Genomic DNA, 23,872 nt, shown 5'->3' on the forward strand with positions numbered 1-23,872 from the left:
AACAACACCACTAAATAAATAAAAAATATAATAAAAAAGTCCCAATACTTTTACTGAATTTTTTCTCAAAACATTTATTACAATTTTTTGCCCACACTGTTGATGCTCTTTTGCAAAAAACAAATGTACTATTTAGACACTTATAAAAACACCTCCCCATCTACTATATATATATATATATATATATATATATATATATATATATATATTAAAGGTCTGTTGGAACAGACTATAGCTGGAGGTCACTGAGATCTCCAGGGTACTCTGCTATATAATCGTTAACATGTCAAGACAAGTATATTTTATTGTTTTAAGTGTTATATATGGTGCTTGTGTGGGAAACTTTACACTTGTTTTGTACAATGCATGTATTCATTGTACCAGATGCAATTTGAATTTTGGAGCTAGAGTTCAGGAGTAAATTACAGTAAAGACAGCATGTGTATGTTGTGTTGTATTTTGTCATTTCCAGTATGTCAGCTGTTGTCTAATGATGTACAGAAGAGTTCTGTTTATTGTTCTCTAAAGTAAAATCCATAACATAAATCATGCTATTAGTAATTATAAAGATATAATATGCTGATGTTGTATAAATTATGTCAAACCAAAACAAGTTTATTCTACTTGGGTTTTGCAATGAAGTAGTACATTTTGTGGCTACTATTTGTAATACAGTAATACACCTAAACCAGGCACAAGACCAATTAAAAGTCTGGTTTTAAGAGGTATTCAGTTTAAAGAGGTCCTGTAATTCTGTACTGATATTTAAAAAGGGACCATGAACATTTTCCGGTTTTGATAGAATTCTGGTTTACTTTGATTCTGGTTTTGCAGAGTTTCACTGTATTTTCAAAACCGGGTTCACCTCACCCCAAAACCCATGCTGATACAACTAGAATGTTGGGGTCTGTTTTCTGAGTGAAAGTTTAGACTTGGTGAAAGAAAAAACATTTAATCTGCCATTGAACAGATTGTTATTTATTTGTTTTGTTTATTGATACCACTAGAGCACATTGATTTATTAATCATCAGCTATTGGATGTCAAACATATGGTCATTTTGACACAGTCATATAGAGGAAACCTGCTACATTTTTTCCTTAGTAGCAAGGGATCTTTTATATGCACCATCCCACAGACAAGATAACACATACCATAGCCTTTGATATACCAGTCATGGTGTACTGGCCGGAATGAGAAATAGCCCAATGGGCCCACTGACGAGGAACAATCCTAGACTGACCGCGCATCGAGTGTGCACTTTACCACTGGCCCATGTACATCCCAACCATTTATATTTTTAATGAATCATCTGATGTTTTCATAACCTAAAAATAATGTGAAGTATGCAAGTAAAAATGAAAAAAACAAACAAAAAAACCTATCAACAAGTCTCAAATTTACAATACCCTCAAGTTTAATGTACTCAGCTAGTAGGAAAAAAGGATCCACCTTTGCACCTGTTTTTACGAAAACAAGCTTAATTATGATCATTTTGAGATAACTATTTGGGTGAACGTCAGTACGTCTTCTTTCTTCTATGCCTGCCGCTTTCCGGCTGTCCACATTCTGATGTCAATATAGATCTTTTCCTTCCCTTGCGTCTGCTGACCATTGTTGTTGACATAGATGTAAGAGTCGGCATTATCCTAATACAGAGGTTCCATAGTGCATTCCGATCAGTGACTGTGGCTGTATACCCACTGGTATTTCCGTCCCCTTTCTGCTTGGATAGGTCAACATAAAAACGGTTTTATTTCTATATTGTAGTAAGTGCGATACATCTGTCGACCATGACAAAGTAGTAAAAATATTAGTTATTAATATTGTGCAATGAATAAGGAATGTGTATATACACAGTATATTCCAGCCCGTTACCTGTAAAGTTAAAGTTTGTTTTATTTAACAACACCACTGGAGCACATTGATTAATTAATCATTGGCTATTAATCATTGGCTATTGGATGTAAGTCTTTGCTATTTGTATATATTTTTTTAATAAATACTTTTTTTAAATATGACATTTTTATTATAAGAAATTTTTGAAGATTTTGGCCTTATGCATTAACATAAATTTAGTTAATAGTGATTTTTAAAGATACTAACATTACACAGCATGACAATTAAAAATCCTTTTTTAATGGTTAAATTTATAATAGTTTACAAAAAGAAAAAAGAATTGCGTTGCCAAGTTGTTGTTAAATATCCAGAGATGACATCATGTAGGTTTTTATTTCCAGTAAGACTATTCCAATTTTATCAAAAATAAATAATAATAATTAAAAATTTTTTAAATCCTGCATTGTATTGCTTTTTGGTTAAAAAGAAAAAGTGCCATTGAGTTAACTCCCTTGAAGCGTAACACAATTCGTGCAGGCATGTAGACAAGATAAGATCATATTTATTGCATTTAAACATTCCACATGGGAACAGAATGCACAAAATAACATAAAAAGTGACATACCAATAATGATCAAGAATGATAGCATGTATGAATAATGATGTCATCCTTGATTTCAAATAAATGTTGGACTGTTTAGCACACCAGTACAGTAGGTATTTTGTAAGACGCTTTGTGGCACTTATGTGAAAGCAACAGTAGGGATAACACTTTTGACTCGTTATTGAGAATGCAAAGTATACATTAAAATAAATTTAAACTGTATATCTCGTAGTTAACAATTTTATTATAAAGTTAACCGTTACAGTTAATTACATTTGTGTAGTTAATGATCCATCCTAATGGATGATGATATATAACAAAAGTGGATTTCCCCCACCCCTTCCCAGTCTTTTGACTTTTGAAGATGTCACAGTTATCAGCCTAATTGCTGCAGAGCTGTCCTGACATTCAGCAGACATTCCTTGCCTTTTCTTTAGGAGCAAAATCTCTTTGTTCTTTGTGATAATAACTGTAATAATAGATAAAAAAAACATTTTTGTTTTTCTTCTTATCTTTCACAAGCTAAACCATCCAATGATCCAGTGGCATAGGAAGGTGCCAAAATGGGGTTGGGGGCACTTTAATATTTACACACTTTTACACTATTATAAAGCAAATATAAAGCAAATTATTTTAAAAGTGGGGGGCACATGCCCCTTAGCCCCCCTCCTGCCCCCCCCCCCCCATTTAGGATGAAACGAGCTGTCTTGTCCATATGTAAATGTATTATACAAATGTGTACATATTAAAAAATTTATGAAGTCCATAAAGACATAGAAAAATCTCATATATAATAGAAGCTGAAATTGAACTTTCAGTTTTTTCGGTCAGTTTATTTCGTAACTGGTGTGTCGTACAAAAAGAGAAGCCTGTATGATTGTACCGCCCATTGTGAACCCAGCATGCTCAAGATTGATTTCAGGCTACATTTGATTGTGTGTTCTGTTGTTAGCACATCTTTAGGTAATGCTCACCACCCCATGGGATGTTCAATAGGGCAGAAAGTTATTTAAATGGTAGCACACCCATTTGGTTCTACAGAAAAGAAAATTCCTTCTTTTCGTCACTTTGGGAAAATGATAATCCTCTTTGTACATTTATATTTTCAATTTATGGCTAATGTATTTAAGTTGTTTTTTAATGGGTGACTCACTCAAAATCGTATTGTAGTTCAGTTGTTGCATAATGTCTTGTTGAGTGGTGATAGAATGTCAGTATTTGAACCAATGGTTTAAGTACATAATGCTTTAAACATTTTTATTGATCTTGTAGATAGTTTACCACTATAAATTTTATTCCAATTTAACTGATGATATTTTTACATTTATATCACTGTTTGCCCCATTTTTACTTTTGTAATATAGTCAAATGGATGGATTAACAGACAAATGGACAAACAAATGGACAGACAAACAGACAGACAGATTGATGCTTGACAAAAATGTTTGCTGTATAAAGTGGCTGCTGGAATAGGTTGCATTATACACCCGCAGATTGTGTTAATAAAACTGTCATGACATTGTCTCTATGTATTCTGTGAACTGGCCTGATACATGGTTGGTCTGTAATCAATCCCCATTGATTGGCCCAGCCAGTGGTATGTGCTATCCTGTCTGTGGGATGGTACATATAAATGGAATAATGTAGCAGGTTTCTTCTCTAAGACTATATGTAAAAATTACCAAATGTTTGTCATCCAGTAGCTGATGATTAATAAATCAATATGCTCTAGTGGTGTCATTAAACAAAACAAACTTATTTAAACAAAAGTTTAAAAATTTCTTTTTAACTTTTTATTTTTACATCCCATTAAATTTCAAGCATGCTGACCTGGGTTCATAGCTGAGGTGTATTTGCTGCCTTTCCAACAGGTTAATGGTTGGTTGTTAGTGAGAGAGAATTTAGTATAGTGGGCTTGCATCTTTTTACTCTCTGTGTGGCAGTACTGGTGAGCGAACGACTATCCAAAGAAAGAAATGTTTTATTTAATGAGCCACTCAACACATTTTATTTACAGTTATATGGCATCAGACATATGGTTAAGGACCACACAGCTATTGAGAGAGGAACTTGTTGTTGCCACTTCATGGGCTACTCTTTTCGATTAGCAGCAAGGGATCTTTTATATGCACCAGCCCACAGACAGGATAGTACATACCACAGCCTTTGTTATACCAGTTGTGGAGCACTGGCTGGAACAAGAACTAGCTCAATGGGTACACTGATGGGGATCGATCCTGGACCGATCACGCATCAAGTGAACGCTTTACCACTGGGCTACATCCCACCCCCACCCCCCACCCCCCCCGACTATACCAGTGAGACTGGTCAAAAAACATTTGTTCTAAATTATAATGGCATCAATCTAGATTTTATGTATTAAAATATCGTATGGACATTAACATTAACATCCAGTATTCAGCATGATTAACGTGGTTATCTCCAATAATCCAAAGTCCACTAATTTGTCATTTTATTCTGGGAACACTTGATACTTTTAATTCTTGTTTACAACACTCGATCTAGCTCTGGATTATACACATACTGATGTTGGTGCGCCGATGTTCGCATCGCCACTATGAGGTTTTTGTAGACTGTGACGGGGAAGATGACTCACACGAAGGCCATGTAACAGGTAAAAACAGAAGGTGAAAGACCTACATATCTCACATGGTTAGATGATTGAAAACAGGATATATGTACTCAGGACATCTGGCCCAAATACTAAAATACCTGGGAAACTGAGCTATCTAATTAATCTAACAAGAACTGAATAACATTGTGGAGTTTACACAGGGGTATGCAGTACACATTTGTTAAAATGAGGTAGCTCATTAATTCTTTTTTTTTAATTTCACATATGTCAATGACATGTTCAGTATATGTGTGTTGTCATAAATGTAGATTATGATCAAATGCTGGTGATTATTTTGTTATTGTTGGTCATGTTATTTGTTATAAAATGTCTTTGGAGTAAGAAAGCAAATTGTTACATCAATATATAAACCAAAAAGAAGGAAGGAAATGGTTTATTTAACAACACACTCAGCACATTTTATTTATGGTTATATGGCGTCAGACATATGGTTAAGGACCACACACATATATATATATATATATATATACAGAGAAAACCTGCTGTCGCCACTTCATGGGCTACTCTTTTCGATTAGCAGCGAGGGATCTTTTATATGCACCATCCCATACACAGGATAGCACATACCACAGCCTTTGATGTACCAGTGGTGGTGCACTGGCTGGAGCGAGAAATAGCCCAATGGGCACATTGACGGGGATAACCAAAACGAAACATTAAAGTTTATTCAAATGTTTAACGATACCACCAGAGCACATTGATTTATTATTCTTTGGCAATCTTTATCAAACATTTGGTAATTTTTAATCCATAGTCTTAGAGGAAATCTGCTACATTTTCCCATTAGCACGAACAGATTTTTATATGCACTTTCCCACAGACAGGACAACACATACCACAACCTATGATATACCATATTAGGATAGTTGGGATGGGAAAAAAACAATCAGAGAATTGATTCCACTTTGGAATAAATTATTAAAGAAGTCCGGGTTGCCACAATAATGCAGGTATTGCACACTGTATGTGCCATTGAATGAGGATTACCTTCCTTTGTTTTCAGATAGGTACAGTGTAATTTTGAGGGATGATGTCCCACTGCATGTGTCCACTATTCCAAAAATACATGACACAACAGCTACATCATTTCCTGATAATTATCCAGTTGTTATTTTATTATTGTAACATGGCTTACCTCTAGTATTCGGGCTCAGGTTCAGGTTAAGACTTTCAGACTGGCAGACGTTTGTGGTAGCAAACTAATGAGGTTCTTGTATCAAACAAATATATGTCAAAAATGTGGTTAGTTTTCATGTGGATAGTTTTAGTAAATACAGAACTGTGAAATATAAATATTTCTATTTCTCTGATATTTTTTCTCTATATTTGATCTGTTAATTCCTTCGCTAGTCTAAAGAAATGAAACACAGCAAACCAAACTACCAGTGTGCATTCTGTTTGATTTCATTTTTAAATGTTAGAACTTTACTAATAGAAAGAAATATGGGAGCACTTGGTATTATATACCAAATTTAATTCACTTCTTGCGTATATAACAATTGCCGTACAAACTTACAAAGATGTCATGTGAGGTTCAGTGTCAGTAACTAACTTTCTGACACTATGGTTTTGAAGCATTCATTTGATGTGCAGTCCTTCTAGGATCGATCCCTGTTGGTAGACCCATTGGGCTATTTCTCGTTCCAACTAGTGCTCCACAATTGGTGTAACAAAGGCCGTGGTATGTACTATCCTGTCTGTGGGATGATGCATATAAAAGATCCTTTGCAACTAATTGAAAAGAGTAACCCATGAAGTGGCAACAATGAGTTTTCTCTCTCAATATCTGTGTGGTCCTTAATTATATGTCTGACGCCATATAACCGTAAATAAAATGTGTTGAGTAAGCCGTTAAATAAACAATTTCCTTCCTTCCTTCTATGGTTTTGGTTGCAGTCAATCTTTGTTGAATTTATTATTTATATGATCCTTATTTTTTTCAGTCAGTATATTTTTAAATGGACCAATGTATATCAGCTGTCTGTAGACTTAACAAATAGACCGTTAATAGTTAAATCTCTATTAAAGCTTTACTTTCAGAAACCTGTATTGTACATGAGAATAATTAATTTGTTCTGTTTTATATAACAACTGTTTTCTAGTAGCATTCAGTAGATTAAGTGGTATTTATTTTGGCTTTTGTTAATTGACTCTCTTGAGCATTGATCCTTCCTTTGGATTTTATACAACACTGTACACCCCTTTACCTGATAATGGACCAGGTCTTTTTAATCAGCAGTCATGTGTAATAGGTGAGAGAAAGAAGAGAAATTCCAAGGTAGAGAGGTTGACAAATGTTATCACGGGTCATAAGCGTGGAGACATGGTAGAGTACAGGACTTGGGATATAACACACACTCGCACACTTTACCATGGGACTGCATACACTTAACACACTTGGAGTCAGCCACAAGTTGGGATATTTCACCTGGAGATAATTATATGCCAAGGTTTGCTGATTGCTAATTATTTATAGCGTATACGGTAATTGTTAATGGGGAATGCCATTAATTTTTTATATACTATAGTCCAAAAATAATTCTACGAAGATTTCCTGACAATAATTTTAATTTATTACTGTTGTTGAATGGAAAATGTGATTATGTGTGCTGGTATTATTATATACTTGTTTTCAAAATAATTTAGAGAATACAGTAATCAGGTATTTTTTTTAATTATGGAAATCTCTAGAATTTGTGATATTTGTGCCTCTAAACAACTGTTCCTGTTCTTGGTTTTTTTTTAAGACTGATGAAAATCTTGCAACAGTCCCTGTGTTTTTAAGACCATGCATGGTTTTGTTTAGTTTTTTTTCATCTTAGGTCTTGTTCATCTATGAATAATCATACATGTTTAAATTGTATTAATACCAAGGATGTTTATGTTTGGTGTACAGTACTATTTTTCATCAAAGGCTATTTGAAAACACTAGAAGAAGACAGATATAATGGTGTAATTCATGCTGACCTGCAGTTCGGTTATCCCATTACGCACCAATAATTAAGATAATGCTCACATCAATATAATTAAGGGAGTGCCTGACCTGCACTTGAGTGTGTATGTTCTTTGTGTACTTTTTTAACAAAGAGTCCATTGAAGAATTACCACAGCCATACATAAACAAAATAATATGGTTCTAAAATTAAGATTTGAAGGCTTGACACAAAGAAGCATTGTTTTGCTTGGTAGTAACACTATGAGACTGGGATGGTGTATGTGTAGCTCAGTGGTAGAAAGCTCGCTTCAAGTTAAAGTTTGTTTTGTTTAATGACACCACTAGTTGGAGGGGTGTGGTGGGAGTTAGCTCAGTCGGTTGAGTGCTCACTTGAGGTGCTTGTGTCACAGGATCAAACCACCTCGGTGGTTCCATTCAGCTGATTGGGTTTTTTCTCATTCTAACCAGTGCACCACAACAGGACAAAAGCCGTGGTATGTGTTTTCCTGTCTGTGGGAAAGTGCAGATAAAAGATCCATTGCTTCTTTAGGAAAAATGTAGCGGGTTTCCTCTGATGACTATGAGTCAGAATTACAAAATGTTTGACATCCAATAGCTGATGATTAATTAATCAATGTGCTCCAATGGTGTCGTTAAAAGATATTCAAAGAAAAATAAGGTAAGCAATTTAACATTTGTTGGTATACTGCACATAGAAACCTATCTGTTAAAGTTTAAAGTTTGTTTTGTTTAACAACACCACTAGAACACATTGATGTACTAATCATTGGCTATTGGATATCAAACATTTGGTAATTGTGTCATATAGTCTTATAGAGAAGAAACCCTCTAAAAAAAAATTATTAGTTGCAAGGGATCTTTTATATGCATAATCCTACATACAGGATAGCACATATCACTACCTTAGACAGCAGTTGTGGTAAACTGACTAGAACGAGAAATAGTCCAGTAGGCCGAATGACGGCGATTGATCCCAGACCAGGCTAACCTAAGGTGCATTAGATTACAGTGAACATTTTATTTTTTTTTTAGGCCATTGAGTGGTGCAATACACTATTGTTAAATTAATTTATCACAACACATATAAATAATTTACAAAAATATTTCCATATCAAACTGGCAATTTTCAATGCCACTTCTTTTGGGGTGGGGCCTAAATGTGCAGAATGGCCTGAATTCCAAAAATGAAAGTTTAATTTATATGCTATTCTGTTTGTGAGTAAGTGCATGTAAAGTGCTGTTAAGTAAGAGTGGTGGTAACATGTTAGCTCTATTTTGCCCTTGACCAAGTCTATAAATCTCACTTAACCATATTATAACATGTATTTTCATGGATGGCCATGTTATTCATTGATCTCATTGTTGCTTGCATAGAAACGGACATCTACTCTGTGACTCAGTTACAAAGTAACAAAATTACAGATCACGATCCTTTTAGTTGATTGTGGATATAAACACATAATTAATATAGTATGGACCAGACATGGGTTAGCAATATCTCAGTCAAGTTGGCATGAATTACACCATCCAATAACTGTATGTTAAACACCAAAATAACCATTGTTTGAAATGCCATTTCCTTTCTTCACACCATTACACAGTTCATCATGTCTGTGTGAAGGTTTTCACTCACTGGTACATCCTTTATATACTAACCCGTTACTTGTATTCCTGGCTTCTTCATATCTGCTCTCTTCTTACTATGGCTATATGTGATGTGACATTATGTTACATTTCTTATCTGAGCAGTATTTGTTTGTTTTTTTTGTGGGTTTTCTATTCACCCAGCTGCTGGTATATTAATGGAACAGGTGCGAACATTCTTTTTTAATACACTGGGCTGCTGAGAGTGGTTTCACATCTTTAAATATCAGCTGCTAGATATACAGATATTAGATATATATACAGTTGAATCCTGTTGGCTCGAAAAAGTGATCGATCATCAGGTAGTTCAACCCAACCATTCGGTCAACAGTGTGTAAGTGTAACTGGGGACTCTGTTCTGGTTTGAGCATTGCGTAGTATTCTACCCTTCTGAGTTCAACTCAACGAGATTCTACTGTATGTGTGTAGTCAAAGCCATGTTTAGCAGCCAGCTACAGGAGTATTGAGATGCTTTATTGTGTAACTTGGCTGCTTAATGCATCTAGTTTCATTATTCAGTCCCAGTTGAATCTGAACATTGAATCAGGTTTTCTTATGTAATGATCTATTGCAGTCTATAAATTCACTGCACATTAATAAGAGATGTTGTCAACTGTACAGGATATTGGCTTCTTAAGTTGAAAATTGAATGATGCATTATGGTTTTAGTATTGGATATGAATATTCGCAATGGAGCTCCTTTGTCATTTGAAGTATGCAGTGGTGCACCTTGCTTTGATGTTTTTATGCTCATCATTTCAACATAACAAAGATGAATTAATTGGAAAAAGGGTGGGGTATATATTAAATGTAAGATGTTATATGTATAGGTGTGTTTTTTTCTAACTCGTTTAATTCAAATTGCATATCTATATAATGTTCGAACGAACAGCATGTTTTTCAAACTCGTACATCACGAAATCTGTAGGTTGAACGAAGCATGTCAGAAGCACATAATGGCATACACCTACCTGCTGAGCTTTTCTATTGGATCATGCTTATGCTGGGTTGGTCCTCTGTCGATCAGTCTGGTATCTCACCCCAACCCACATTTTAGCCAATGCCTTATAAAGGCCATGGTATGTGATGTCCTGTCTTGGAAGGTGCATTTAAAAGATTGTAAGAATTTAGCTGAGCTAGGTTGACTCCCTTGGTGTCATGTTTATGTCAGAATAGTTGACTCCCTTGGTGTCATGTTTATGTCAGAATAGTTGACTCCCTTGGTGTCATGTTTATGTCAGAATAGTTGACTCCCTTGGTCTCATGTTTATGTCAGAATAGTTGACTCCCTTGGTGTCATGTTTATGTCAGAATAGTTGACTCCCTTGGTCTCATGTTTATGTCAGAATAGTTGACTCCCTTGGTCTCATGTTTATGTCAGAATAGTTGACTCCCTTGGTGTCATGTTTATGTCAGAATAGTTGACTCCCTTGGTGTCATGTTTATGTCAGAATAGTTGACTCCCTTGGTGTCATGTTTATGTCAGAATAGTTGACTCCCTTGGTGTCATGTTTATGTCAGAATAGTTGACTCCCTTGGTGTCATGTTTATGTCAGAATAGTTGACTCCCTTGGTGTCATGTTTATGTCAGAATAGTTGACTCCCTTGGTCTCATGTTTATGTCAGAATAGTTGACTCCCTTGGTGTCATGTTTATGTCAGAATAGTTGACTCCCTTGGCGACATTAGGGGCAGGACGTAGCCCAGTGGTAAAGTGTTTGCTTGATGCGTGGTTGGTCTAGGATCGATTCCCTTTGGTGGATCCATAGGGCTATTTCTCGTTTCAACTAGTGCTCCACAACTAGTGTAACAAAGGCCGTGGTATCCTGTCTGTGGGATGGTGCATATAAAAGATCCCTTGCTGCTAATCGAAAAGAGTAACCCATGAAGTGGTGACAGCGGGTTTCCTCTCTCAATATCTTTGTGGTCCTTAACCATATGCTTGATGCCATATAACCAAAAATAAAATGTGTTGAGTGTGTCATTAAATAAAACATTTCCTTCCTTCCCTTGGTGACATGTTTATGTCAGAATAGACATGTTTAGGGGTATGTTTCTGCAGAAAATGTTGAAAAGTAGATGTTCTGAAACGCAAATTTACTGCAATCTACAAGTAAAATTCATCAGAACAAATGCAAGTAAACCAGATAATATCGCTATACCACCAAGTATGGATACATATATGTATGTATGTATGTATGTATGTGTGTCTTTATAATCAGATTTTCATTACTTACATACATGATAACAATGTTTTTGATGGGTTTCTTTTATATCCTAAAATCCGACATGTCCAAACGGTCCGCCTATTCTTGGACTTTTGTTGTCTTTGTTTGTTGGCCTGCATAGAAAGTCTGTTGGACAAAAGACAATTAGCAAACTACATTGTATAGCTTATTACTGGATGTCACGTTTTCTGTAGTCTGACCTGGTTTCAAGAGTCAGATCAGTCCAACATTGAGATAGTTTGTGTTGGAGTTCTACAGAGCAAGGAACAAGTGTTTGTTTACCAACACTCTTTCACACTGTTAATATGTGATAGATAGTTCATAAAATACAAGCAAGCAGAAAATAAGTGATAACGTACCTGTACTTTATGACATGAAAAGTGAGAGATAAGCTTATGGCTGGAGCATAACAATAAGGTACAGTTTTGAAGCTGAAAACAGTACAAAATGAATGTACATGTATTTAAATTTTAGAAATGATATTTTGAATATTAAATATTGTTTAAATAAAATATATTTGTATTGTTTTGGTAAATTTTTGCTCTGTACAACTGTCATTATGATGTCAAAATAATGTTAATATATTTTTGTATTTGGTACACAATTATGTTTACACGCAATTAAAACTTTAATATGATTACAACCAATCTGTTTTGAGTATGCAGAAAATGCAGTTTTTAAGATAAAATTTATTTTATGAAGTTAATTCATCTGGGCATCGATCGATCTAAAATGAAGATTGCAGCCATCCCAGCAAACATAAAATAGTAAATATGGTGCCTCCCATGTGGTAAATTCTAACAGCCTGAATATTGTTTATATTGTTATTGTCACACATGTATTACAGCAGTTATTACACATTTTGTGATGTGTTTACTGTCACACATGTATTACAGCAGTTATTACACATTTTGTGATGTGTTTACTGTCACACATGTATTACAGCAGTTATTACACATTTTGTGATGTGTTTACTGTCACACATGTATTACTGCAGTTATTACACATTTTGTGATGTGTTTACTGTCACACATGTATTACAGCAGTTATTACACATTTTGTGATGTGTTTACTGTCACACATGTATTACTGCAGTTATTACACATTTTGTGATGTGTTTACTGTCACACATGTATTACAGCAGTTATTACACATTTTGTGATGTGTTTACTGTCACACATGTATTACTGCAGTTATTACACATTTTGTGATGTGTTTACTGTCATACATGTATTACAGCAGTCATTACACATTTTGTGATGTTTACTGTTATACATGTATTACAGCAGTCATTACACATTTTGTGATGTGTTTACTGTCATACATGTATTACAGCAGTCATTACACATTTTGTGATGTTTACTGTTATACATGTATTATAGCAGTTATTACACATTTTGTGATGTTTACTGTTATACATGTATTATAGCAGTTATTACACATTTTGTGATGTTTACTGTTATACATGTATTATAGCAGTTATTACACATTTTGTATATTTACAGCTTCAATATTGTTTACATTGTTACTGTCATACATGTATTACAGCAGTCATTACACATTTTGTGATGTGTTTACTGTTATACATGTATTATAGCAGTTATTACACATTTTGTGATGTTTACTGTTATACATGTATTATAGCAGTTATTACACATTTTGTGATGTGTTTACTGTCATACATGTATTACAGCAGTCATTACACATTTTGTGATGTTTACTGTTATACATGTATTACAGCAGTCATTACACATTTTGTGATGTGTTTACTGTCATACATGTATTACAGCAGTCATTACACATTTTGTGATGTTTACTGTTATACATGTATTACAGCAGTCATTACACATTTTGTGATGTGTTTACTGTCATACATGTATTACAGCAGTCATTACACATTTTGTGATGTTTACTGTTATACATGTATTATAGCAGTTATTACACATTTTGTGATGTTTACTGTTATACATGTATTACAGCAGTTATTACACATTTTGTGATGTTTACTGTTATACATGTATTATAGCAGTTATTACACATTTTGTGATGTGTTTACTGTCATACATGTATTACAGCAGTCATTACACATTTTGTGATGTTTACTGTTATACATGTATTATAGCAGTTATTACACATTTTGTATATTTACAGCTTCAATATTGTTTACATTGTTACTGTCATACATGTATTACAGCAGTCATTACACATTTTGTGATGTGTTTACTGTCATACATGTATTATAGCAGTTATTACACATTTTGTGATGTTTACTGTTATACATGTATTATAGCAGTTATTACACATTTTGTATATTTACAGCTTCAATATTGTTTACATTGTTACTGTCATACATGTATTACAGCAGTTTTAACATATTTTGTGATGTATTTATCCAGATGTCCTATTGTGAACTGTGTATAAGTACCTCTATTTACAACGGTTAATTTGTACACACCTCAGACTAGCTCACTTAATCAAGTATGGTTTATGTAAAACATTGAATCATTGAACAGGGTTTGTTATATGATGTTTTCACTAGGCGATGCTTTGTTCTTAAAAGGTTATGTAATATTTTTTCTCAGGTTTAGGATTTAAGAAGGTCAGTGACTCGACACACTTCTGTGCTCTACATGTAGGTATAGATGACTGCCAATGATTAAGAGATTAAGACACATAATGCATTATGTCACCATTAATACTTATAGGATATTTAATAAGCTGTGTGTGTACCTTGTATCCTTAGTGAAGTAAGTGACACAGAAGATGTGTTCCAGTTGTACAAATATTACTTTTGTGAATTACACAAATATATAGTTTTCACAGCTTTCAGAAATGGGAAGGAAGGAAATGTTTTATTTAATGACGCACTAAACACATTTTATTTACGGTTGTATGGCGTCTGACATACGGTTAAGGACCACACAGATATTGAGAGATGAAACCCGCTGTTGCCACTTCATGGGCTACTCTTTTCGATTAGCAGCAAGGGATCTTTTATATGCACCATCCCACAGACAGGATAGTACATACCACGGCCTTTGTTACACCAGTTGTGGAGCACTGGCCAGAACAAGAAATAGCCCAATAGGTTTGGAAATGGGTGGAGAGAACAGTACCGATATTCATAGGATTAATAACTTTAAGCTAAAATATGTATACAAAGGCTCATTTTCAGAGAGCCCAAACAAAACAAGCTCATTGTGTTAACTAAGATACAGTTATTTATCATGATATATTAAATTATATATATTTTTTTTTATAAAGAAATTTTTTTGATGATTAAAATTTTTGAAGGTGTAGTTATCTCCCTTTTCAGCTATGACAGAAAGAAAGAAATGTTTTATTTAATGACACACTCAACACATTTTATTTATGGTTAGTTGGCGTCAGACATATGGTTAAGGACCACACAGATTTTGAGAGGAAACCAGCTGTCGCCACTACATGGGCTACTCTTTCCGATTAACAGCAAGGGATCTTTTATATGCACCATCCCACAGACAGGATAGTACATACCACGGCCTTTGTTACACCAGTTGTGGAGCACTGGCCAGAACAAGAAATAGCCCAATAGGTTTGGAAATGGGTGGAGAGAACAGTACCGATATTCATAGGATTAATAACTTTAAGCTAAAATATGTATACAAAGGCTCATTTTCAGAGAGCCCAAACAAAACAAGCTCATTGTGTTAACTAAGATACAGTTATTTATCATGATATATTAAATTATATATTTTTTTTTTTATAAAGAAATTTTTTTGATGATTAAAATTTTTTAAGGTGTAGTTATCTCCCTTTTCAGCTATGACAGAAAGAAAGAAATGTTTTATTTAATGACACACTCAACACATTTTATTTATGGTTAGTTGGCGTCAGACATATGGTTAAGGACCACACAGATTTTGAGAGGAAACCCGCTGTCGCCACTACATGGGCTACTCTTTCCGATTACCAGCAAGGGATCTTTTATTTGCACTTCCCACAGGCAGAATAGCACAAACCATGGCCTTTGTTGAACCAGTTATGGATTACTGGTCGGTGCAAGTGGTTTACACCTACCCATTGAGCCTTGCGGAGCACTCACTCAGGGTTTGGAGTCGGTATCTGGATTAAAAATCCCATGCCTCGACTGGGATCCAAACCCAGTACCTACCAGCCTGTTGACCGATGGCCTAACCACGACGCCACCTAGGCTGGTAGCTATGACAGAAACCATTTTCCTGGCTCAAAATTTGTTGAGTGATAATCAGTTTTCACTTATCAAATTTTAATCTTGAAGCAAAATCTTGAAACAAGTTTTAGTACACAGTAAAATAACAAAATAAATGCTATTGTTGTATAATACTTAAAGATGGAAAGCAAAAGCTGCTTGTGAACTGGATTATCAGAAAGCAAATTGAATATTTTGAGCGGCAATTGCTTCTTGCTTTCTGTCAGTTTCAAGTCTTGATTTAAAAGAATAATCAGTGTTTTTGGTCTTTCTTTTATAGGAAAAAAAGTTCTTTCAAGAAGTACCATTTATACACTGAAGAAAATTCTGTAGATTGTTATCCCTGTATATTTTTTAAAATTATTTTCTTTATAACAATATTTTAAAGAAAACTAACGATTAAATTCACTGACACTAATTTCTGAGGTATGTACCTTTTCTGTCTCACATAAAATTACATTTTGAGTTAATAGTTGCTACAAACACCAATATGACCAGAAACACAAACAGATTGACTAAACTGAAAGGTTAAGCAAACAATTGTAGGCAATATATGATTTATCAGTTAAAAGAAACCCTGTAATAGTGAAGGATATTTTATACTGTCTAATAAATAGGGTCATTGGCTTTAAAAGGTGCTGGGTCATAAACAACATCAGCTATTACGTTCTGAACTTAAACCTTATAGCAAAATGGGGCTTACTTGCACAGAAACAAAATATTGAAATACCACTGTCGCCTCCAACGTAACCTTAAGTAATTATCCAGTGTCGCCACCAACGTAACCTTAAGTAATTATCCGATCTCTTAAACTTAATGGTGAAAGGGGGAAAAGCCCCTTTATGGCCCTGCCTTGGGCTCTTCTTCATCTGTGCATTGGATGAAGTTGCTCAATGTTTTCATGAGTTACGGCAAATTGCATGCATTGTTGCAGGCCAGGTGAGGGATTTATGGTAGGAGACTGACCGTAATGTCTGAGGAGTAGACTTCAAAGACATCGTTCGGATGCCAGGAGTAGATCAAATTTATCTTACATGTCTCGTCTGTGAAGGTTTGAAAAGTGGTTTTGAAATATTTACTTTTTATATTGCACTTTGTTGTTTTCATTGTGCATGTGTGTCAGGGTTCAGGCGCAGATCCCAAGATTTTTTGCAGTGGGGTGGGGTTGCGAGTGGGCTATATCCAACTACTTAAATGGAAGTTGTAATTTAGTGGTGAATGCGTGTCAGATAAAATAAACAGGGAAAGAACTGTTTTATTGTCAGAAGAGGGTTATCTATCATTACTTTAATGTAGAATACAATTACTTCCAGTACATTATAGGTAACAAAGTATGTGACTTAGATGTATATTAATGTAGATATATGGTTATTGTATCATGTAGTCTCTGAAATGTAAACAGAAGTATGTTTTTGTCTTGTCTTTGTGGAGCAGGAGCAGTAGAATGTTATATTATAGCCTTAGCGTTAGGTGTTTGGGTCATAAGAATCAAACCACCTCGGTGGACCCATTCTCTGACTGTTTTGTCTTATTCCAGCCATTCTCACGACTGGTATATCAAAGGTCATGGTATGTGCTGTCCTGCTTATGGGAACCTGCATGTAAAGATCCCTTGCTAATGAAAAAAATGTAGCAGGCTTCCTCTAAGACTATATGTCAGAATTACCAAATGTTTGACATCCAATAGCAAATGATTAATAAATGAATGTCCTCTAGTGGTGGTGTTAAAAAGGGTCAGGACATAGCCCAGTGGTAAAGCACTTGTCTGATGTACGGTTGGTCCAGGATCGATCCCGGTCAATTGGGCTATTTCTCGTTCCAGCCAGTGGATCACGACTGGTGTAACAAAGGCCATGGTATGTACCATCCTGTTTTTGGGATAGTGCATATAAACGATCCCTTGCTACTAATTGATTCCTGTCATGGACAGAACTCTCTGGCATACGGCAGACGTGCTGGAACGGTTCTCTGATGGAAGCTTGTAAAAAAATTACCTATACCCACGAATTGATTGAAAAGAGTAGCTCATGGAATTGAGGCAACGAATTATCTCAGTAGTAAGTCTGTCATTAAATAAAACACTTCTTTCTTTCTTTGTTCCATCCCATTTATCTCAGTGATATAGAGCATTTACCTGAGGTCATAGCATTGATTGTCATCAGTGGATTTATTCATCATTTTCCTCTGTCATCCAGTGCCCTACGGCTGGTATATCCAACACTGTATAATGGTTTATGCTGCCCTGTCTTGAGAAGGTGGAGACAAGAGATCCCTTTGTACTGTTTGGTAGGAGTGTAGCCTGTGTGATTACCCTCTTGGGTTTCATCTCTCACCATAAAAGTCTAGTATTGCAATAATTAAATGTTAGACACCAAATAAACATTGTTTAGAAATGTTACCGTATATGGTGTCAGTACAAAACACAAAAAGTTGGTTAACATCCCTTTTCGTGTATCAAGCAGAAGTTAAACTATAACTATTTATGCATGTAATAGGCATGTATGTATAAACCAGACATACATAAATGAAACAGTACACTTAATTAATGACTAATTGTAAGTCAATACTAATGGAAAGGCAACTACCATTGTACCCCTTTCACAATAAATAATCTTACAATTGCGTCACAATTGGCATGTACTTTTCAGTCTGTGTAAAATATACTTTCGTGTCTGGTGAACTGACATATAAAAGACCCCTTAATGCTAGAATTAAAAGAATAGCTTATCTCTTGACAATGAGCTTCCTTCATACATTGTTTATTTGACTTCTTATACAACCACAGATTTGAATATTTTCCTTGTCAGCAGTCATGGATCCATTGAAGGATGTTTAATGGGTGCACCTCACCCTTGAATTCCACAAAATGCCTCCAAAATCAATTGTTTAACAAATGTATTTAATCAGTTTATGTTCATATTGGTGTACGGATGCAATATTTTGGTCTGCTGGATAATTTGTGATATATATGTACAGTCGAACCTCTCAAAACCGGAACCTCTGTAAACTGGAATTCCCTCAAAACTGGATGTTTTCCAGGGTCCCTTTTGTGTACGGAAGAGAACCTCTCTAAACCAGATACCTCTTAAAACCAGACTTTTTACTTGGTCCCGAGGGTGTCCGGTTTAGAGGAGTTTCACTGTATATATATATATGAGTGTATTTGATAATACTGAAGTGCACTCCAATTTTTATTTACACCTCTGCTCCAATAAACTTGTGAATCTGCTCCAGATCTGTATGTCAGTATGCAGCATTTGATTCCCATATATACAAATACATACCTCATTACAGGTATTTACTGTTGAGATTCATTTGCCACAAAGGCCATGCTATGTGCTGTTCTGTTTTGTGGGGAAAGTGCATATAAAGATACTTTCTGCTTATGGAAAAATGTATCAGACTGTGTGTCAAAATGACCAAATATTTGACATCCAATGGTCAGTGATTAATAAATCAGTATGCTCTATTGGGTGTCATTAAACAAAACAAACATTAACATTTGTCCAAAAGGTCTTTAAAGCTGCACACAACATTGTTCATATTTCATGCATATCTTGTTCCTTAGCGATACGGCAAGTATGTATGAATATGTAAATGATATGCATGTGTCAATCTGACGAGTATTCACTGGCGTGAAATGTCACACTACATGATAACATTTAGGCTGCTCTTGTTTGATTCGTAAGTTCCACAAATACTCTTCATGCATCTGTGTGATCTATATGTACCAGCCATGACAGCTAGGCATGAGGTTATATTTGAAACATCTAAACTTGTTTGTTTTGTTTTTTAAACAGTGGTGTTTTTAAAATAACTTTCTATGTTTGGCTTACTAAGAGTATTGTATTGAGTTGGCACTCACTATGTGTTAGTGTAGAGGTTTTATTTAGGGGATAATATCACTGTGTTTCGGTGTTATCTATAACATTTGTGATAAATCCCTATAGTTAACAAAGAAACACAGTGATATTATCCCTATTCTAATACTACACCTATTAGGATTATCAGTAAGAAATTTGATTGTGTTATTATTTTTGAAATCCCACAACTCTTAAACAACTAATTATCTATTCTCCTTACAACATTCAATGAAAATGCTTGTAGTAAGTAAAAGTATGACAATATATTTTTTTCTTGGCATGACGTCACTGACTTAGGAGTGAAGCAAATGGCAAATTTATCAGTATTGTAGTCTGCATTTTGAACATGATTTATTGGAATACAGGATTCACTAAAAATATTTTCATTGGGTGTTAATTTCTGTTGCAAAATGTATGGATATGACTGTACTTTATATTTGTGAAGCAGTGTTTCAACCTCATATTGACTTATTTCGAGGAATTCCTCTGGATTAATTTTTGACAAAAAACCACATTGATGGGGTAGGTCTACAAGTTTATAACTTTTATTGACATATTTTCACTTAAATGTTTTATAAATACATAAAATAATATTAATTTATACAAACTTTTGACATCCCCCTTCAAGAAACTATATTTCCCATTCCAACCAGTATGTTTTAAGTCTGAATTCATGCTTCTAAATAACATAATGTCATACAAATTACATAATTTTTTATACTTGATAACTGACACAACTAATTAACCAAACATTCCATTCCATTACCACACAGTGGGCATTAGGGTGGGCTCATACATTTATTTCCAAATCTTCTCTTAAATGGATATGTAATATGTAATATAGTAGAACCAAATGAAATTACATACCATGTTTACCGGCCTTTATCCAATATCATGGCCTACTTGACCTCTGAGATGATTTATGCAGGATTTAGTTTCCATCCATGCACTGCACTCATTGTTAAAAGTTATCTCATTAAAAGCATGTTCTCTGGTTACCTGTTAGACGGTGTTATTAATAAATAACATGCTTGGAATACTTTATTTTGTTAGTGCATGTATGGTATACACAAATGTATGTATGTTTTTTGTTGTTTTTTTAGGCTAATACTTGAATGAACATTTTTACATTTGATATATTGATTGTAAATATTTTCAGTGCTTGTTTTTTTATGTTATGTGAGTTATATTTAATGCTGTGTTAAATAACTAGAATTGTGTGACATGCGTGCGCGTACAAGCACACACACACACACACACACACACACATTCACATATACACACATTCTCTCTGAGAGAGAGAGAGAGGGATAGAGAGGAGGGGGGAGGAGAGAAAGTGGGATAGAGAGAGAGAGGGAGTGAAGTGGAAAGAAAGAGGGAGTGAGGTGGAGAGAGAGAGTGAGGATGGGAGAGGTAGAGGGAAGGAGGGAGTGAGGTGGAGGGAGAGAGTGAGGTGGAGGGAGAGAGTGAGGATGGGAGAGGTAGAGGGAAGGAGGGAGTGAGGTGGAGGGAGAGAGTGAGGATGGGAGAGGTAGAGAGAAGGAGAGAGAGAGGTGGAGGGAGAGAGTGAGGATGGGAGAGGTAGAGAGAAGGAGAGAGAGAGGTGGAGGGAGAGAGTGAGGATGGGAGAGGTAGAGGGAAGGAGGGAGTGAGGTGGAGGGAGAGAGTGAGGATGGGAGAGGTAGAGGGAAGGAGGGAGTGAGGTGGAGGGAGAGAGTGAGGATGGGAGAGGTAGAGGGAAGGAGGGAGTGAGGTGGAGGGAGAGAGTGAGGATGGGAGAGGTAGAGAGAAGGAGAGAGAGAGGTGGAGGGAGAGAGTGAGGATGGGAGAGGTAGAGGGAAGGAGAGAGAGAGGTGGAGGGAGAGAGTGAGGATGGGAGAGGTAGAGGGAAGGAGGGAGAGAGTGAGGATGGGAGAGGTAGAGGGAAGGAGGGAGAGAGGTGGAGGGAGAGAGTGAGGATGGGAGAGGTAGAGGGAAGGAGGGAGAGAGGTGGAGGGAGAGAGTGAGGATGGGAGAGGTAGAGGGAAGGAGAGAGAGAGGTGGAGGGAGAGAGTGAGGATGGGAGAGGTAGAGGGAGGTAGAGGAGGGAGAGAGGTGGAGGGAGAGAGTGAGGATGGGAGAGGTAGAGGGAAGGAGGGAGAGAGGTGGAGGGAGAGAGTGAGGATGGGAGAGGTAGAGGGGAGGGAGTAGAAATGCCTTTTTTGTGAGTAGTTCATATAAAAGGCTTCTTACTTCTAATCAAATATATTATCCTATTTAATGGCTACAGGGTTTTTCCCAATTCAGATTTTATGTTTCCTAGAGGTTTAGAATCATTTAAACCATTTATTCTGTTCATTGTACAGTGTATCATTGGATTTTAAAATTTGATTTACCATTTTATAATCATAAATATAATAAACAATACATTGTGCTTCAAACTCGTGACATACTTCTGTAAATGTATTGTGCAATAGCTTTTAAAATATTGTTTGACATCATTGCTAATAGTCCTTTGTCCGAAAAATTATTACATGTATCATAATTATACACCCTATATAATACTTCATGTTGAAGGTAGTAACTAAGTAAACATTACCCATGTGTTGATACCTGCTTACAAGGAACAGAAATAGCATTACCATGATTACTATGATTCACACCTGGCAAACCAGGAAAAAACCTGACTGGTAGCCAACTCGATTAATGGTCGCTGTATTAATTCATTGCTGTAGAGGAATGTACATTTTTTTAACAGGTGTGTAATAAACTAATGTTATGTGCTGGCCTCTAGTTGGATTATAAACACAGTGGGAGTAGGGCTGTTTGAGTAACACAGTAACAAAAGAGTGACGAATGGGACGCCTCAACAAGCTCTGTCTGTGATATACTCCTGTAGTGAATACTCATGTTATCACACCCTATCTCTAATCTCAACTGTTAAGATTGTTTGGGTGGGTGTTTTTTTTATTCACCCGTGCAAACATTTTCCTGCTACACATACCTATCTAAAGTCAGTGTGGATATAGTTGGATTTATTTTTACCTGTCTATATTTTTTACTGACACATTAATCTCTTTCTGAAGTGTATTGGGTGGATTTGGTTTTACCTGTACATGTTTTTATATACACACACACCTTTTTCAAGTTCAGGTATGTATTTGTAGTTCTTTGTAAGGTGTTATTTTTAACATATATGTGTATATATATATATAACTTTATATAAGACTTAATTATAATGTGGTAATTGTTTATTTAATATAAAAAAACTTTCTGGTAAATCCAGAGTAAACCTATATATGTGGACTGAGATAACCTTTACAAATAAGACAGAGTATTTTTGGAGCTTGTTTTAATTTGAATTCATTGGCTAAAACTGTGGATGAGTTTGATTTCACAGATTATATGTCGTTGGAATCACTCCAGAGGTACACATACATTGCCATTGCTGTGAATATTTGATAGCTATCAATTATAACAAAATACTTTGTAAGTATTCTGTAATTCCTGTACATTGTGTACATACATGTATATTTACATGTATATCTATTGTATATCTATATGTGAAACAGTACAAATAATTTAAGAGGTAAAGAGAAATCAAATGTACATGTATTTTTTCTTTCAGGAACTATTCTTATCTTTATTTTATTTTTTACACAATTAGTGAATTATATTGGGATTAAATTTTTTCTCTCTTTTTTATGAGCTTGTAGTGAAATATAATGGATTTATACTGCTATATTATGGTTGTAATCACAAGTTAAACTTAATATTCTATGATGTGGAGGAATGTACATCTATGTTACTCATAGATTTGGTCAGTATGAATATCTCTTAGTCTCCAGCTAACTTTTGATATTGTAACCATTATATTCTTTTAATTAAATCTTGT

General features: G+C 35.2%; 1 protein-coding gene across 3 annotated transcripts in view; it reads left to right on the forward strand.

Moving 5' to 3' along the window:
- The window catches only part of LOC121374019, a 244,135-nt gene that overhangs the window by 127,891 nt on the left and 92,372 nt on the right, over positions 1 to 23,872 (forward strand). The window contains exon 1 of one of the 3 annotated variants that reach the window (XM_041500895.1): positions 7,427 to 7,548. The exons of the other annotated variants lie outside the window; for them this stretch is intronic. Coding sequence (XP_041356829.1) covers positions 7,541 to 7,548 — 8 coding nt within the window. The 5' untranslated portion in view covers positions 7,427 to 7,540. Of the gene's footprint in view, positions 1 to 7,426; positions 7,549 to 23,872 lie in introns of those variants that run through there. 3 annotated transcript variants of the gene reach the window in all.

This window comes from Gigantopelta aegis, chromosome 6 (genome assembly GCF_016097555.1).
Source record: "Gigantopelta aegis isolate Gae_Host chromosome 6, Gae_host_genome, whole genome shotgun sequence".
NCBI lineage: Eukaryota > Metazoa > Mollusca > Gastropoda > Neomphalida > Peltospiridae > Gigantopelta > Gigantopelta aegis.